At 37.1% G+C, this 17,500-nt stretch overlaps 2 protein-coding genes across 3 annotated transcripts in view; both read right to left on the bottom strand.

The window, feature by feature from the left end:
- Window positions 1-4,919: 4,919 nt before the first annotated feature.
- On the bottom strand, window positions 4,920-13,163 carry LOC113813538 (oocyte zinc finger protein XlCOF22). Of its 2 annotated transcripts, XM_027365540.2 has the most exons (4): window positions 13,031-13,163; window positions 12,750-12,808; window positions 9,002-9,749; window positions 4,920-8,792 (listed from the first exon to the last, which is right to left on the bottom strand). In XM_027365540.2, the coding sequence occupies exons 3-4, from the start codon at window positions 9,513-9,515 to the stop codon at window positions 7,135-7,137; spliced, it is 2,172 nt and encodes a 723-aa protein (XP_027221341.1). In that variant the 5' UTR covers window positions 9,516-9,749; window positions 12,750-12,808; window positions 13,031-13,163; the 3' UTR covers window positions 4,920-7,134. The 2 variants fall into 2 exon arrangements, with proteins under 2 accessions (XP_027221341.1, XP_027221342.1); XM_027365541.2 differs by lacking the exons at window positions 12,750-12,808; window positions 13,031-13,163 and adding an exon at window positions 12,514-12,686.
- Window positions 13,164-16,412: 3,249 nt separating this feature from the next.
- The window catches only part of LOC113813539 (sulfotransferase 1B1), a 5,721-nt gene continuing 4,633 nt past the window's right edge, over window positions 16,413-17,500 (bottom strand). Inside the window, exons 7-9 of the mRNA XM_070128251.1 lie at window positions 17,087-17,223; window positions 16,820-16,961; window positions 16,413-16,632 (exon numbers count right to left, since the gene is read on the bottom strand). Of these exons, the coding sequence (XP_069984352.1) occupies window positions 16,496-16,632; window positions 16,820-16,961; window positions 17,087-17,223 (416 nt within the window). The 3' untranslated portion in view covers window positions 16,413-16,495. The remainder of the gene's footprint in view (window positions 16,633-16,819; window positions 16,962-17,086; window positions 17,224-17,500) is intronic.

A 17,500-nucleotide genomic window follows, 5' to 3' on the forward strand; every position in this document is an offset into this window, starting at 1 on the left:
CTTTTAACACTATCATCCATGGCGATAACCGTCATAATGTAGTAACAACAGTTTCATACCTTCCAAAATTTACCAGTCACGATACCTTAGCCATTTCCAGCCCGTCCTATCAGCTGACCTAAAATCTCAAATCCTCAGGGACTCCCACACTTTCTCAGCCAAATCCGAGATCTATGGGGAAATTGAGGTTTATCGAAGGAGTTTCCAGGAAAGCGTGACGTCTGGTGTCGGAAAACAGGTACAGGACACGCTGCTCATACCGAGGATATGTAGGCCTATTATTTTTTTTTTAATCTTTTAAAGTGGACTCTTTGGTTCGTATGGATTTTGAAGAGGTACACCTAGTGTATCTACTGCATTCACTTGTATGAATCATGATCTATTTCACTGGAATAACTGACTATACTATTGATAATGAAGATAGTATGAAGTGCTCTATCAACAACCATTACCATAAAGATCGTAAAAAATACCTGCAGGAGCAACGGTATCAACAAAGAAACAGGAGGAAAAAGAGAGAAAGAAGTAAATGGTAAACGCGGAAATGATAATGATGACCTTGATAAGAAAGCATTGCAAGTGCAAAATGGAACTGATGATATTTCCTATTATTTTTTTCTTACGTTTGCTCACATAGAATACTACAGATTACATGAAGAGGTATACTATAAAATTATGAATAATTATTAACTCAACTCCTTCATCTACTTCAAATATTCTTTGCACTTCCAAAAGCAGATATAAAATGAATAATGCATAAATACAAATAAAAATACGACCACTCAAAGCAGGGTCACCCCCACGCACCCGCTCATGACGTCACGCCAGCATCCGGAGGCATGCGCGAACGAGAGTGACTCATTCATTCCTGAAGACTGTCTTGTGAGTAATGTCCTTGCCTCCTTGACGCAGTGTCTGAAGAACTGTTGTGCGTGTGGTTTTGATCTGAGATATTTTTTTTTTTTTACTTTGGTTGTGAAACGGAAGGGAATCCTAACTCTTTATTGACCTTCTTGTTTTTAAATTACTGTCATACGCATCACTATCAAATTATTTTGGTTTTTATTACCGTCATTATCATCGCTATCAGCATCATTATTACCTTTCGTTATTATCTTGCTTCTTACGATTATCAGTATCTTCATTATTCTATCCTTTTCATCATTATCATTATTAGAGAAACAGTACCATTATGAATACTATCTTTATTATCATTATTATAATAGTAATTAGGAAATAGAAGAAATAAATATGTTTACATACATATGCACTGTATGCACGTATTAATACATATGGATATATGCATTAACAAACAAAATAACGATGATACTTGCATTATCATTATTATAATGGTTATGGTCATAACACGAATAATCAAAGCAATGACTTATATGATAGCATAAATGCAAACCGACCGAGACACCAAAGATAGTATAATATATATATATATATATATATATATATATATATATATATATATATATATATATATATATATGTGTGTGTGTGTGTGTGTGTGTGTGTGTGTGTGTGTGTGTGTGTGTGTGTGTGTGTGTATGTGTGTGTGTGTGTGTGTGTGTGTATGCAAATATATATATATATATATATATATATATATATATATATATATATATATATATAGTGTGTGTGTGTGTGTGTGTGTGTGTGTGTGTGTGTGTGTGTGTGTGTGTGCGTGTGTGTGTGTGTGTGTGTGTGTATGAGTGTGTGTGTGTGTATGTATATATATATATATATATATATATATATATATATATATACTTACATATATATATATATTTATATATATATATATATATATATATATATATATATATATATATATATATATATGTGTGTGTGTGTGTGTGTGTGTGTGTGTGTGTGTGTGTGTGTGTGTGTGTGTGTGTGTGTGCGTGTGTGTGTGTGTGCGTGTGTGTGTGTGTGTTGTGCGGTGTGTATGCCTGTTTAATTTAGTTTTGCGCGTGCGTGCGTGCGTGTATATATCCAAAAAAAGAAAAAAGAAAAGAAAAAAACTACATATTTATATGTGTGCGTGTGTGTGTGTGTATGTGTGTTATGTGTGTGCTGTGTATATTTGTTTGCTTTTGTGCGTACGAATGTGCTTGCGTGCGTGCGTGTGTGTGTATTTGTGTGCGTGCCCGCATGTGTATGTTTGTTTGCATGTGTTTATTTGATTGTCTGCCTGTTTGTGTGCGTGTGCACCGAGTGTGCCACGCCATGAACAGCTGCAGGTCCGCCGCCGCCGCGCGGGCTGGCTGCCTCTAATGGGGACGTCATGATCACTGATGTGCGCCGAAGGCTTTGGCGGGGCCGAGGCTACTGGTAGGTGGGGGGGAGAGGGTGTGTGGGGTGGGGGAGAGGGAGGGTGTGAGGGGGGAGAGGGAAGGAGGGAGAGGGAAGGAGGGAGAGGGAAGGAGGGGGAGGGAGAGGGAAGGAGGGGGAAGGGAGCAGAAGGGAGAGAGGAAGGAGGGAGACGTAATCTGAGGGGAGGAGGGAGGACGAGAGGGGAGAGGCAGGGAGGGAGACGTAAATTGTGGAGGAAAGAAAGGGAGGGAGGAAGGTGGGGAGTAGTAAGGGGGAGAGGAAAGGAGGGAAGTCGGGGAGGGGAAGGGAGGGAAGAAGGGAGCAGGAGAGTGAGGGAGGAAGATGGGGAAAGAAACGGAGGGAGGGAGACGTAAGCCGGGGATGGGAGAGAGAGAGAGGAAAAAAGTAAAATTAGGGAAAGAAAGAAGGGATAAGGGGAGAAGGGAAAGAGAAGCAAGGAGAGAAGGGGAAGAGAGGGAATAGGGGAGCAGAAGGGGAAGAAGAAAGGAAGAAGGGATGGCAGAGGGGAGAGAGGGAGAAGGAAGGGATTGAGGGAAGGAAGGAAGGAAAGAGACAAAGCGTGATGGAGAAAAGGCGAGAGGGAAGGAGAAAGGGGGGGTTGACGGAAGCAGGGGAAGAAGTGGGGGAAGAAAGAGGTAAGTCATGGAGAGATGCAGGAGAGGGAGGGAGGGAAGCGAAGGTAAAATATATATGAGAAGGGGACGATGGAAGGGAGTGGAAAGAGGGAAGTCAGGAAGGGAGGCGAACGGCAGAGAAAGAGGCAAAGAAAACGTGATAAAATAGGAATGGAGGAAGAGAGAAAGCAATACGCCAGTGAGAGTTGGGGGGGGGGGAGGGCAGCAAAGGAAGCGAAGGAGTATGCTGACGGGGGAGGGGTCGGAGGGGGGGGGGAGAAAAAAGGTGTGTCAGAGTGAAGGAGGAGGATGCTTGTCACGCCAGGCTTGTAATGTGTGAATCGCCGAGCAACTAACGCCCATTTGCCTTCACATTTTCCCTCTTGGCTCGTGGTTCGAAGGGTCTAGACAAATGTTTATTTAGACCTTGGTGTTGTTAACGCGTTGTATTAGTAGCAGATAATACGTTTTCTGCCTGAGTTATGTAATCATAAATAATACTGGCGATGCATAATGCAGTAAGCATAAGTAATATTCAGTATACATGTACGTGTATGAATTAAGTGATGACTAGCTGCATTCATAAGGTCGTGCAAATCAAGATGATTACACACAAAGGATATGAATAATAAAACGCTGAATTGCTTTCACTGTAATATAATATGGGTAAAAGATATTGAAATAAATACCTGGAAGATCAGGCACGCCCCCGCAAAATATACAGCAAACGTCGAAGACCAGAAAGAAATAATAGTCTCCATTGCCTTCTTTGCGTTTTGAGAATCTAATGCTTTGAGAACTGATACACTGGTTGTTCCTGTGACCCAAGACGGGTGTCATATGGCCTGGATATGGATGACTGCGAAAAGGCCTTCATTTTGTGGTTAACGTCCATAACGTCCGTACTTTTATTCATCAAAAAATATTTATTTCATATTGATACGACAATTCACTCAATGCCATGAATATTGAAGTCTCTTTGAACAACCGCCGAACTATTTCATGGATGGGATAGGGACTCCCACCCATTTTTTGAAATTGTATAAAGGCTTATCCGCCACAGATGTTAGTGAAGATTCAGCGACTGTATTTGTAGCTTCAAGGGAAACAGGCGCTTGTGCTATACATTCAAAACTAACATTGAAATGGGGGGAAAAAATCTGCGTTCGCGATTGTTTGTTTTACACGTGTGTTTATGTGAGGCCCCCTTCCTTCCCCTCTTGCCCTCCCTTCTTCTTCTTTCTTTCTCTTTGTATGTATGTATTTATGTATATATATGTATGTATGTATATATGTATGTATGTGTGTTTGTTTGTTTTAAACTGGATTATTTTGTTCTTTAGCATGTTCATTACTATCATAAAAAGCTTTCGATCACCGTTAGTTTATTACTTTAATTTGTAATATTGACTTATTGCATTTTTTGTCGCGTCTACATCTACGTCATTGGCGCCGAATTCAAAATACAGCGATAACGTGGTGGCGAATCCCCCTGGCAAGGAAGTTTTGTAGTTTACAAGGCAATGTTTGTGGATTCCCAGAATGGTTAATGCTCAAAACAAATGTGTCGAGAACGTAAAAAAGAAGCTAACTATTACGTCAAAATATGATGACTCATCATATTTTGACGTAATAGTTAACTTCTTTTTAACGTTCTCGAACGTAGAACGCTGTAAGTAAAATATGGTAATGAAAAGGGCAAAGGAGGGAAGAGCAAACGAAGCCGTTCATGCTTGACACAAAGGCAGTCGAGCTTTTGTTAATGTGTCCTTGTATTTGTGTTTGCGTTTGCAGGTGTTTCCAACTATGATGAAATAAAACATGCAGGCTCCTTTTTGCCTTTCTCTTCAGTACCTCCTCAATTCACGCTAGACATCCTGCATTCCCAACAATATTAATAATGAAATATGCAAACGTCAGGTATGATAAAGGGAATGGGGTATGGTAATAATAAACTAATGTATTGGAAACTGATATATATTTTTTCCTGTGACATTGCAACATTTAGAACAAAAAATGTTTAATTTCATTTGCTTGTCTATTTATACTCTTATTCATTATTTTTTTTGCATAGATACAGAAGACCTTCATGTAATATCCTTGGGTCTTGGAGAGGACTTTTGAATTTTGAGAAAATGACATACTAATTAATATCAATTAGTAGAAGTAACACGTATACTGGCTGAAACAGAAAGTTATATGTCAAAGTTTATGTCAACCAAACAGTGACTTTGAAACACAGACTATCCCAAAGAAATCTTGCAACTTCTTGAAATGGAAATATTAAATAAAACTATGATTTCTTTCATTTGCAACAGTATAACTTAAATGGTTAAATAAACAATGAAATTTCTGTTCTTGGATGTACTGATAGACTTCAGCTTTCATACTCCCTGAAGCTGAAGTCATATGAGCATTTAAAGTTGATGGCAGAAACAAAATAAATCAACAGTAAATGTAAATTATGTGAAAAAGCAGAATATATTATTTTCTGCCTTTTCACACTTTTTCCCTTAAATATCATGACTACTTTGTTTGTTAAACAATCAATACTGCACTCAAATTTATCTTACAGTCATAACAAAGATAATTCATACGTAATGAAGGACTATAGTATACAGAATTTGTTCCTACAGTATAAGGAGAAGTCATACAGAGTTTGCATATAGAAGTAGAAATAATACACATTTTGACTGAAACAAGAAAAGGATACATCAAATGATCAAAATAGTGTCTTTGATATATATACAATTACCAAAAAAAATGTGAATGTCGATATTCAACTAAAATGATGAATACTTAAATTTGAGGCAAATACTGCATCACAGATACTTCATGTACAGAATACATCATTATTCCTCCAATGTATACAAAAAAGATACATTAGTGAAATAAAGGACTGATATCACATAATACCATTCTTGGTGACTGAGGTAGATCACAGTGTGTTAATTATCATAATCAATGTTTTTATTTAATTTTAATAAGCAAATAATATTAGAAATTATAAACTTAACAACAGTAACAATGATAGCAACAGCATTGCTAATTAGAATCATTTATATAAAATGATAATTTTCTTCAAATGATATATGAATAAAAAAATATAAGTCAAAATAACATTAACATGAAAACAATGCTACTACTCATATCAGCATATTTTACCCTCACAATAACAGACCTTGTTATAATGGATATGCTTATAACAAACAAATTTTGGTGTCATTTCATCAGAAAAGCTGGGGCTCATTCAACTAACAGTGCACTCCCAACATGTTTCCTTTTGCACCTCCTACTGCTGATACATGTCTTCAATTTGCTCCGCTTTAAATGGCAAAGCAGGTTTGAAATTGCTTCTTTCCTTAGATAAAAGCCAAGTGTTTTGCTATAATATATCATCTTTATATCAAAAAGTCATTAATATACAGTATAACTGTCCCTTTTATTGTCCATTAACAATACACATGGACAAATAAGAGAGATAATTATATTATGAAAGTAATTTATATAGAGATAATTGTCTCAAATAAGAAAAATAATTTTATAAAAACAAAGTGCAGTGTGTAAAAGTATGGTTGTTAACTGTATGGTAGAACTGAACATGCTCAGCATGAGAAAAACAGCCAGTACTCTCACTGTAGGATAGTGGCTTTTGTGTTGTTAAATTTCCTGCTTACATTTTTGTAATAAGAATAGGTTTCCTATTGTGATTATTATTACTTTCAATACTAATACCAGCATCAGCAACAGTGGCAGCAGTAGTGCATGTACTACATCTACTGTGTTAATTGTTGCATGTTGTTTGTTACATAAAACTTGTCACCCATGTTCTATGCTTCAAATTATGTTTTGTCCATGGATTGGGGGAACTCTATGATAGCGAATATTAACTAAGACTAGGTAAGGATTTATGTTCCTGACTCCCCAATTATATAGACAGGGCTTTCTCACTTTAGTCTATTGCTTTTAAAACAAGGTATTGTTTTGTTTGAGAAATGAAGCACAAACAAAATCCGTATGTTCTGACTGTTTCAAACTTTGTTGAGCATGTACAAATGTCATTACCTCTTACTTGTAATACAGGATTTGTAATTTTCCTCAATACAACCACTATTTTAAACTTTATTATAAAAAATACATATACTTCTGGTCTTTGGCCATGAGCACTATATATTTACTGCGTATTTCTTATAACATGATACTGTACACCTTCTATTTCAACAAGATTAACATTGGGTGGTACAACATAGGAAGGCACAGACACAGTTGCCTTACCAGCTGCATTCTCATTACCCATTATTCCACTGTCTTTACTTGTCCCTTCCCCTTCTCTCTGACCCATATCCATGTCTATGGCTGTCACTACTGACTCATCTGCACAAATAACCTCCACACTGTCAATCTTCTGTTCCCTTCCATCATCACTACTAAAATTGTGGTCCTTCAGTAGGTGATGTTTAAGTTTCTTATGGGTAGGGCATCTTAAATGGCACAGATGGCACTGATAACAGCTGGATATTTGTCTGCGTACAATAGCTTCACCTGTGTTCTCTTGTGTGTCCTTTGTACCGTAGTTTTTCAGTCTTCCATGCACAGTTCTTTCATGTGCATATAAATTACTTTGGGAATAAAAGGTCTTGCAACATACTGGACACGAAAAAGGCCTTTCACCTGTATGAATGCGTACATGTTCAATAACTCTTGCTTTGCTTCTAAAGTTTTTGTGGCAGTGATCACAAGAATATACTTTTGATGGGTTTTTGTGCATTCTGCTATAATGAGCTTTAAGATAGGTCATCGACTTGGTGCAAAACCCACATGCTTCACACTTAAACTGAGGTGCTGCCTGGTTGTGGGCATTGTCAAAATGATTTTTTAAATGGGACTGAAATACAAATTTTCTGGGGCACTTGGGACACTGGAGGGTCTTTTCACCATGCTTCATACTTTTATGCAACAACAGTGAGCCACGGGATTGGAAACCCTTCTCACAAATATTACAGTGGGAATAATGTTCTCTCCTATGAAGCCACAACTGTCCACTACACTTAAACATCAATCCACATACATCACATGGACCACTGCATTGTTCTTGGTGTTTAATATAATTCCTCTCATCCCGATACAGTCGCTTGCAGTGCTCACAACTAAATGGGTACCTATCACAATGATCCTGGTCACTATGTGCACGAGATATGTGATCTTTGAGATTCTGATTCTGTGAATACTGTTTACCACAAATGTCACATACAAATGCCTTTACATTAGAATGTTTTACCATGTGCCTCTTCAGCTTGTGTTTAAAGGTTGCTGTGAATCCACAAATATCACATATATGAGCAGAATGATTTGCTTCTGTGTGCTCCAGCAAGAGCAATGGCGTACTGAACTTTAACATACAATGACTGCATGAACTTATTTTATCATTTTCATTTTTACTGAACTCCTCTTGTGTGGGATCCAAATCTTCATCATCATCTACCTCATCATCTGTAATCCAGTCATTACACCACTCCTTCTCTGTAACTAACTCAATATAAGGAGTGACATTTTCCATTGGCTCCATCACACTTTTTATACCAGCTCTGATTTGTTCTGCATACAAGCTTTCTTTCAATCTGGCTACTTTTTCTTTTTCCTTCAAATTTGGACTTTGTGGTTTAGCTTCTGCGTTACCTGAACTCTGCTTTGTTTTGCGTGTCTTTCTCCTGGATTGAGAATTCACACTCACACTGATCTTTTCCTCCCAAAAGTCATCATCATCGTTCCAGTCAAAGTCACTGTCTTCTCGAGGCTTCTTCTTTCTTCCTCTTTTTGAGATTCTTGGTGGATCTGAAGGACAGTACACATTAGTATCTTACATGATAAAAATAGAAGTGGGCATAAGCAATTATAGTTATCCTAAGCATTTTCATTTTCACACACATTCAATTAAAAGTAGTTAAACAGAAATAATCCTCCAAGGCTATAATTAATTTGAATGGAAACTATATTTTGAGACTTATTCTAATGGCAAAAAACAAAGGGGGGGAGATTACAACCTTTTGGAACAGTATCTGCAAGCTCCTTAGTATCCTGGTTGTCTTTCCGAAAACAGTCCAAATCCTCAACTCCGGCATTATTAAGGATGACTTCTTCTATTGTGTCTCTTATAATGTCATTTTGGAATGTTTTATCCACCTCATTTTGCATTGAAGCTGTCACTCTACTATGTTCTGCTATTTCTTCCAGTGGCCTTCTGGCTGAGACACAAACCTCCTTAGCAAAGGCAGACAGACTATGGCTGACAATGAGTGGAATGTCACACTGAGTTGAGGCTTCACAAGATGATGAATGCAAGCCACAGAATAAGATAGGGAGACTCATGATATCCTGAGAACTGAGATCCACTTGGCAGGATGCACTCTTGTACACAATTGTCCCTGTCTCTGATGTTTCCACCAAGACTGATTCATCTCCAATCTCCAGTTCGCCGGCCACCATTATTTTATTACTGTCCATCACACTGTCGTCCTCCAGTTCCAGGGACAGAATTGGCATGCCTGCATCTCCCATTGTGAACTGATTTCAAGTAAGTTTGACTGAATTAATTACTTAAACTTTAATGACTGTAATTCTCTTTGTGCATATTTATTGCATTATTGGTTTCTTGGGCATCCACAAAACTGTTATGTAAAGAAAGGCTTGCAGTCACTGTAAAGGAGCAGTCTGAATGAAGGAGCTTATCAGTCTGTATTTCCTTCTGGGTACACTCTTCTTACTCTGTTTCTTAAATTATCCCACAATTTCCTGGAAAAAATAAAAAGAAACATGCTATCGTACTGCTGACTGGGCAAGCTGATTAGTAAGTGATGATGCTAATAACACTAATAAATAGATGATAATAATAATTGTAACAGTAATAAAGTGCACTTAATAAATTATGCAATTAATGACTAAAATAGTAATATTACAGTGAATATATAACAATATATACTGTCATTTCCTGTCCTACTAAGAGATAAATCTTTTTACAAAAATATTCCTACTCGACACTTTTCATATTTTGCTCATCATATTACTATTATATCAATAAATACCAATGAAATTAAAGGAACATGAAAAGAACTGGAAATAAACAACAATTTTTGAAACAAGCCTAAGCAAAAGAAAGATCTAACAAAAGATAAATTGGAGGAAAATCTATGATGCAATAGCCTTAAGATTTTTTAAAATTCTGAACTTCAGACCAGAAAGTTCTGAAGTTTCCCCGTAAACTATATTCAGTGAAAAGTATTAAAATGCAAAGGCTCACTTCAAGTACATACCCACAAGTCATAATTTCATAAGTCATAATTTATTGTTACAATTTTTGAAAACTTACAAGACAATATTGACTTTTTAAAATTTCAAGTTGTAATTTAAGAAAACATTCTTTTTCATACATTTTCACATGATGACCTTTATAACCTTATCTACATGACTGATTACAATCCTGTTACATCTGAATGAACTAATGTATTGGGTAGGATTGTGCATATAAAATGACAATAAAAAAAATAATTGTTTGCATGTTTCCAAATTCTGAAAGGGGTTTCTATGTGGTTGTGCTTTCAGTGGCTCAGTTGGCTAAGTCATCTAATAACTGATCTAGTGTTTCAGAGTTTAAGACTCTTCTGCCATGCCTAATTATGACCCCAAATATTCTAAGCACAATGGGGAGGTGGCAACCTACAGGATCAGTTATTGAGATTATGTCCCTTGATATCAGCCCAACCTTATTTTATTATATCAGGCTATATGGAAAATGTATGTCATATTAGATCAGTATACTATTCTTACAAATAGTTCCGTGTAATTACTGAATCATATGTTTCTTTTAAACATTTTGTAATGATTTATTGGTTAGCTTGTGTGAATTTAAAGAGATCAAGTTTGTGATGCCAATGGTGAAAGTGAAAAGTCAAGCAACAATTTTCTTACAAATTATGAATGCCCTACTGGAGAAGTGCTCCATTTCCTCAATTCTGTAAAGAATGTGGATGTAGCTTGAACTAAATATTTGATATTTCTAACTATTGTTTGTGCTAAGTGAAATTTCTGGATGTTATACTATCCATAAAAAACTGTCATAACTAGTCAAACAATACTACCATTTACTTGAACAGTAGCCATATCTTAAAACATTACTATAACAAGAAAAAAATAAAAAGGTTATTTGGTTCAGAAATCTGATTGCCAGTTTGCTTGTAGTTGTTGGAGATCTTTAATGTAATCTATGTGTATTATCCTAAAAACTCTTACCAACTGCTACCATCTATCACATCTATCTATGACATTACTTCCAAAATCAAAAATATCAGTCTTCACCCTTTGTCAAATACTGCAGATGATCTCTTAGGAAATAATTTGTCTTATATCACAACTCTCCAGCCAATGTTGATGAGCTGTCATTTGTGAAAAAGTATGAGGGAGGGAGGGAGCCAGCCAAACTAATAATAATATCATGGAAAAAGGTAAATGTAAAAGTGAAAAGAAAGTTTGAGTACCAGTTTACCAGGTGCACAATGCAATACAAAGCAAAGGTGAATGAAATGAGGGGCTGCAAGAAAAACTGTTAGCAATACTCATCCTCCAACTATAATTAAGTAAAGGTTTATGATTAAAAGAAACTTTCTGTTTGCTCCTCTTAATTTCAATCATATCTGAGAATGATACCAAGTTTTTTTTCTGCCAAACAAGCAAAAATTCTTGGAGTGACTCTTGCCCCAAAAAACAAATAGTTTTCCCTTTTTCAAATATCTGCATTTGGTTAGCTTTAGTCAATACCAATTACTTAGCAAATGCATCTTTGCTGAATATATTCATTGAACAGAGTAATGTTCATGCAAACTGAAAACTTTGCGATAAAGATTTCTGACACTGAAAACATAAGATTACCCACAGTTGCATATTTTCAACCCTTACACAAATGCAACTGCATAGGCTATTGTGTATCTATACAAAATTTGTTTAACACATACAATTGGGTCACAAACCAAATTATTTGAGAATGCAGACAAGAACAATCCAGGGCAACTTTTTATGCAATTGCTATCTCAGCCTCTTTCAACATTAATCCACTTGGCATAATCTGGAAAGGCAGAGCTGGAGATTTATCTTCTAATAAGTAAGCAGTACAAGCTCTACCTTGTCAGAATATATAACAAAGGATTGATGGCCTTTGTAGTAGCATGAAGTGCTGTTGCTGTGTTCACTTGAGAATGTGTTAATGGGCTGGACATAAAGCAGAAACTTCAAATGCCTCAGAACTGAACACAGCCCAAATAATTACAATAAATTCCTTTTTTGTTGACCTATATGCTAGTCTTCTTTTTACCTAACCATTCATCAATACACACATCCAAACTCTATCTTAACAGAAGATATCAGGTGGAAAGTTTGGCTGCCTTTGTTGGATCAAAGGGGCCAATGCATAGCTTGAAACCTGCCACAATCACGTTGGCCTTTTAATTGCAAGCATCCCATCACAGACCAAGGTTCATGAGCCTTTGAAATGAGCCAATGTAATTACCCGAATCTCATTCTAAAAGCAACTGTGGATCTTCCACGGATTTCCCTCCATTGTAATCGCTACTAAGCTCATATATTTTTGGCAAGTATAGTATGGTACTGCTTGTGTGGGAATAGACACTTGTTAATTCCCAATTCTCTGTCTGCATTGAGTGTTTTATTATTGTTGTTGATGAGAGAATTCTTTGTCAACACATTTAGTTGCACTTTCATGTCACTGTTATTCTTTCTACTAACCTTTTACACATGAATGTTTGTCTTCCTTCTCATGCTAGACATTCCCCATTCACCAATGCCTGCAATAAAATGATGAATCAATATCGGATCTTAAAATAACAATCCTAGTTCTGACCACTGACATATACTTTGATTCTGACATTTGGTCCGCAGACACTATTTCCTCCCCCCAAACTTTACATATGTTCACAACTCGTTAACTTCTTACTAAACAATAAATTAGGTATATAAATTGTCCGTTCACCATCTTTAATCAAATACAAACGCTCTTAAGTACATACATCACATATGTCTTTGTTAAATTATTTCCTTCGTTATTTCCCTATGCGGCTTCCACCTGAATGCCGATCACACAGATGGTCGAGTTCGCCGTGGTCGAAGGACGCGCGGCGGGCAGTTCAAAAGAGTAAAATTCCCTATGCAGTAATATTCGTTTTTTTCTTTCGTTCTGTGAACTATTCTTACTTTTTCTTTATCTGTGGGTGGTGAAGCAGATTAACAGTATAAGGAAAATGTAATATTTATGTATTTATGAAAGCGATGTTTTCAGTTCCGGACCTCGGTCTACGAAACAACTTAGCAGTTTCTCGCCACACACACCCAAGGTCTATATAAGTACTTATATAGACCTTGCACACTCCCACACATGAGCACGCACGCACACACGCACACTCACAAGCACGAACGCACACACGCACGCACCCACACATAAGATCTATATAACTTATATAGACCTTGCCCACACACACCTACACACGCATAGACGCACCCCCACCCACCTACACACACACATATATATTTAATATATTATCATTATCATTATATGGTTAACTAGTGAACACGAGTTTTCGAAGTACCCTGGTATAGGCGAGAATGCACACGAAGTTACTCGTCTCCACTTGTAAGCACCTTTGTTGTTATACCCAGTGGCGATTCAAAGGACACTCCTTCGTCCCTCCCTGTGCGATAAATTGAACTCTCGAACCAGGGGGCAATACACGATGGTCATCACGACACACAGAGAATAATTTAAGCAACAATATAAAAACGATTGTGGTAAATGGCGACTAAAACCATAATTTCTGTATTTTTTTTTTGGAATGACATAATCACACACATACATATTATATAATTTATATTTAAACATATGTATATAATGCATATGTTTAACACACACACACACGCACACACGCACACACACATATATATGTGTGTGTGTGTGTGTGTGTGTGACTATATATAAGAGAGAGAGAGAGAGAGAGAGAGAGAGAGAGAGAGGGGGGGGGAGGAGAGAGAGAGAGAGAGAGAGAGAGAGAGAGAGAGAGAGAGAGAGAGAGAGAGAGAGAGAGAGAGAGAGAGAGAGAGAGAGAGAGAGAGAGAGAGAGCGAGAGAGAGAGAGAGAGAGAGAGAGAGAGAGAGAGAGAGAGAGAGAGAGATAGAGAGAGAGAGAGCGAGAGAGAGCGAGAGAGAGAGAGAGAGAGAGAGAGAGAAAACCGAACATCAGAGCAGCGGGAGGGCCTGGAACGTTTGCACAGCAGCCAGCGGAAACGGTGCGGCTCCATATCAATTGTGCCTCATGCCCCTGGGTTCAACGGGTGGCTTCGGGGTTGCAGTCGACTTTCGAGAGAGATGTACCGACACCTCGGCGTTGAAGGGATGCCTGGGAGAGGGTTAATTCTTCTCTCACTCGAAAGCCTGGATAGCTGAGAATTCGATAGGGTGGGAGTCCACTTTGCTGCAGACAGGAAATAGGGGAAATCCACCTCACCTCCCGGTAAGCATCAAAATCAATCGAACAAAGAACGGCCTTTGGGGACCCCGTATCCATATGCTAGGGTCAGTGGGTCACCATCCAGATACTGACGAGGCTAGCAGAGGATTAAGTAATTCTTGTGGGAATGTGGAGCATCCATTCTTCAGCAGGATGAATGGCTGCTACTACTACCAAAGGAGCTGTGACAAATGGGGGAGAAAGTGGTCGCCCTCTGAAATGTATGAATACCTGACAGCGGCAAGGTCAGTGAGGGTAGTTACACTTTTTACCAGTTGTACCGCAGCGACGGACACCACATCAAGGGAGTTCTCATAACCACCAAAATCCAACTCTAGCCATAATAGCAGAAAAGGAAACTGCAGCTGGTAGTATGGTGGTAGTTAGACTGAAGCTCTCATTCAGCGCCGCCTCGTTACCATATATGCTCATTCAAATGTATGTAGATGTGGGAGAACTGTTCTGTCAAACTCACTTCCAAGGTTAGGTGTCTTCAGTGAGATATCCATATCGTACCGAGTTACTTTAATGTGATCAGTTGCAATCACAGTGACTACAAAAGGTCGTTTGGTTCTTATGTTTTGGTAGCAGCCAGTGGCCAGTATGCCAGTAGCGATAATAGACACCTAACAGAGATTGAAGCTATCTTGCTCTGGTTAACATACCTGACTCCCCTTGCAGTACCTGTTGCACTGTAAGCAGTACAGCCCAGATAAGACACATCCTTGTTGGGTTATACTTTCCTAGTTTTCTCAAAATTAGCTCATATATTCCTACAATAAAAGAGAAATTCTAAACAGGGTGAGACATTTGTCAGAAATCTCAGAGACTGTATAAACAAGCCTTTTTATAATACTAACCTGCTTGGCCCCTTATGTCAATCTTTGGTTGTCTGGGTCCCTTTAGTATTTTTGAGTTTAAACATTTGAGACTTTGTTTCTGCATGATCATCATTGACTGTAGCTTCATTTTAGGATTTTAGGAAGAAGGGGCACCTGCAATGAAAAATGGGTAAGGCTCCTTTCAAAGAGACACATCAAGCAATTCAGTAATAAGTGTAAGCATTGTCAAAACAAAAAAGTTTGAGTACCTTCTCATGTTTCAATGATCATTCTCCTTCTAATGTGGTCAAGTATATGTGTACAACAATTTCCAACTATAGTATGGCTGAATTTTTCTAATAATCTTTGGAACATGACAATGTTATGATCCAGTCAAATTCAATGAGTGTGGCTTCTTTACCTTAAGTTCAGTGATTTGTCATATGAACAATGAAAATATCAGAGTTGCACCTTGCAAAATACCTGTATCATGTAAAGATGACATACTGAATTACAACCAATGTGGGATAAGTTAATTTACTCTCCTTTGAATATATTCAACCAGTGCATATTTTTTTCTAGATGATGTTATTACAGCAGTTACTAGAGTTAAAGTTGTAGCTATAACTGTAAAAAGAAACAATAAACAAACTAACATGGCTGTCAAGCAAGCCTGAAACTACTTTTAACTTGGTTTTCAAAATATAGTCTATTCACTGCAATACTACTGCAGAATACATATCTGTGTTTATGAATATTTCAAATGAAACTTCATATGGGAACTTCACCATTACAAAATCTAGCTATCCTCAGGGTGGAATATAATTGGTGAAAGAAATAAAACTTAGAACACTATATTCTGTGTTATTTAAGACTAAATATACATGAACAGTAATTTTGATATATGACAAGTCCCTACAGCAACTGCTGTATGTTGAAGGTATCAGTTTAATAAGGCCATATATATATATATCTGACTCTATATTTGATTTTATACATATAGTCTTCTGTACATCATAATTATAATGTATATATGTTAAATATATTTACATGGAAATAACAGTCCAGTAATGTAGCAAAGTTTGTAAATATTTATTAGACTGCATAAACAATATACATTAATTATCTACTGTTGTAATAAAAAAAAAAAAAAATCAAGCTACATCAGTTTCTGCTTCCGGTAATGTAAATGTAAAAGTAAGATCAGAGTTGGCCAAATGTCTCTTTTCCCATTCTTCAAAGGCTGCGACTTCTGCTTCAGTCATATGATTCTGCCAATCACCTACTTTACCTGTTAAAAGATATAAATGCTTAACTCAAGGGAGGGGTGTCTGCTCTAAGTAGTCTTATCATAAATGAAGTAACAAAATATACTACAGATTTTATACGATACCAGTTTTGGCTAAGCAGACATTCAAAGAGCCATTTTATCTCATTCTACCCATGAAAAAAATAAAAAAGATCCAATTAATGATTACCTTTCCTTAGGAATTTTCCTTTATCCTTGTGTGCAAATCCCAGATCCTTCCAATGCTCATAATTCACACTAGCATTTGCAGACATAGACTTAAATGATGTTGAGTGTGCTATGTGTTCCACATCTGCATCACACACTTCCACCTTTAGAGATTAATAATAGAAAACAAGAATAAATGAGTCTCGTAAATGGCCACTGGCTTGGAGAGAAATATAAGCAAATATTATTGTAAAAAAGTGTTTCAACTGTAAAACAGCTTTATATTTACCTCTAAAAATTCAGCAATTTTCTTAATTATATTTACAGGGTCCGTAAGAAGGTCTTCATATTTAACAAACATAATATTTGACTCTTCACGGCGTTTCCAGTAACCCAGTACATGCTCAAAGAAAGGGCTATACATAACTGTAACCAGAAAAAAATTTGTTTGACATGAGCATTATAGATACAATTTTTTTTCTCTCCATATTTTGGCTTCTATTTATCCATCTTTTCATACAGTTTCAGCAGAAACATATTTAATCTTACCACAAGAACAGTAACAGTAACAAAAACAAGTATGATTATCAACATTCATGGTACGGGATTTACAAATAATGAATGTTTCTGTACTAAGTAACCTGCAGCTAGGCTAATAGCCAATCAAGCTCCATTGCATCAGAGACCCAAGTATACTACACAC

The sequence above is a fragment of the Penaeus vannamei genome, chromosome 12 (genome assembly GCF_042767895.1).
Source record: "Penaeus vannamei isolate JL-2024 chromosome 12, ASM4276789v1, whole genome shotgun sequence".
Classification (NCBI taxonomy): domain Eukaryota; kingdom Metazoa; phylum Arthropoda; class Malacostraca; order Decapoda; family Penaeidae; genus Penaeus; species Penaeus vannamei.

Coding starts and splice junctions, on each gene's coding strand:
- LOC113813538 (XM_027365540.2), bottom strand. CDS start 9,515: ATGGGAGATGCAGGCATGCCAATTCTGTCCCTGGAACTGGAGGACGAC. Junction 8,793..9,001: donor TGCAGATACTGTTCCAAAAG/GTTGTAATCTCC, acceptor ACTGTCCTTCAG/ATCCACCAAGAATCTCAAAA.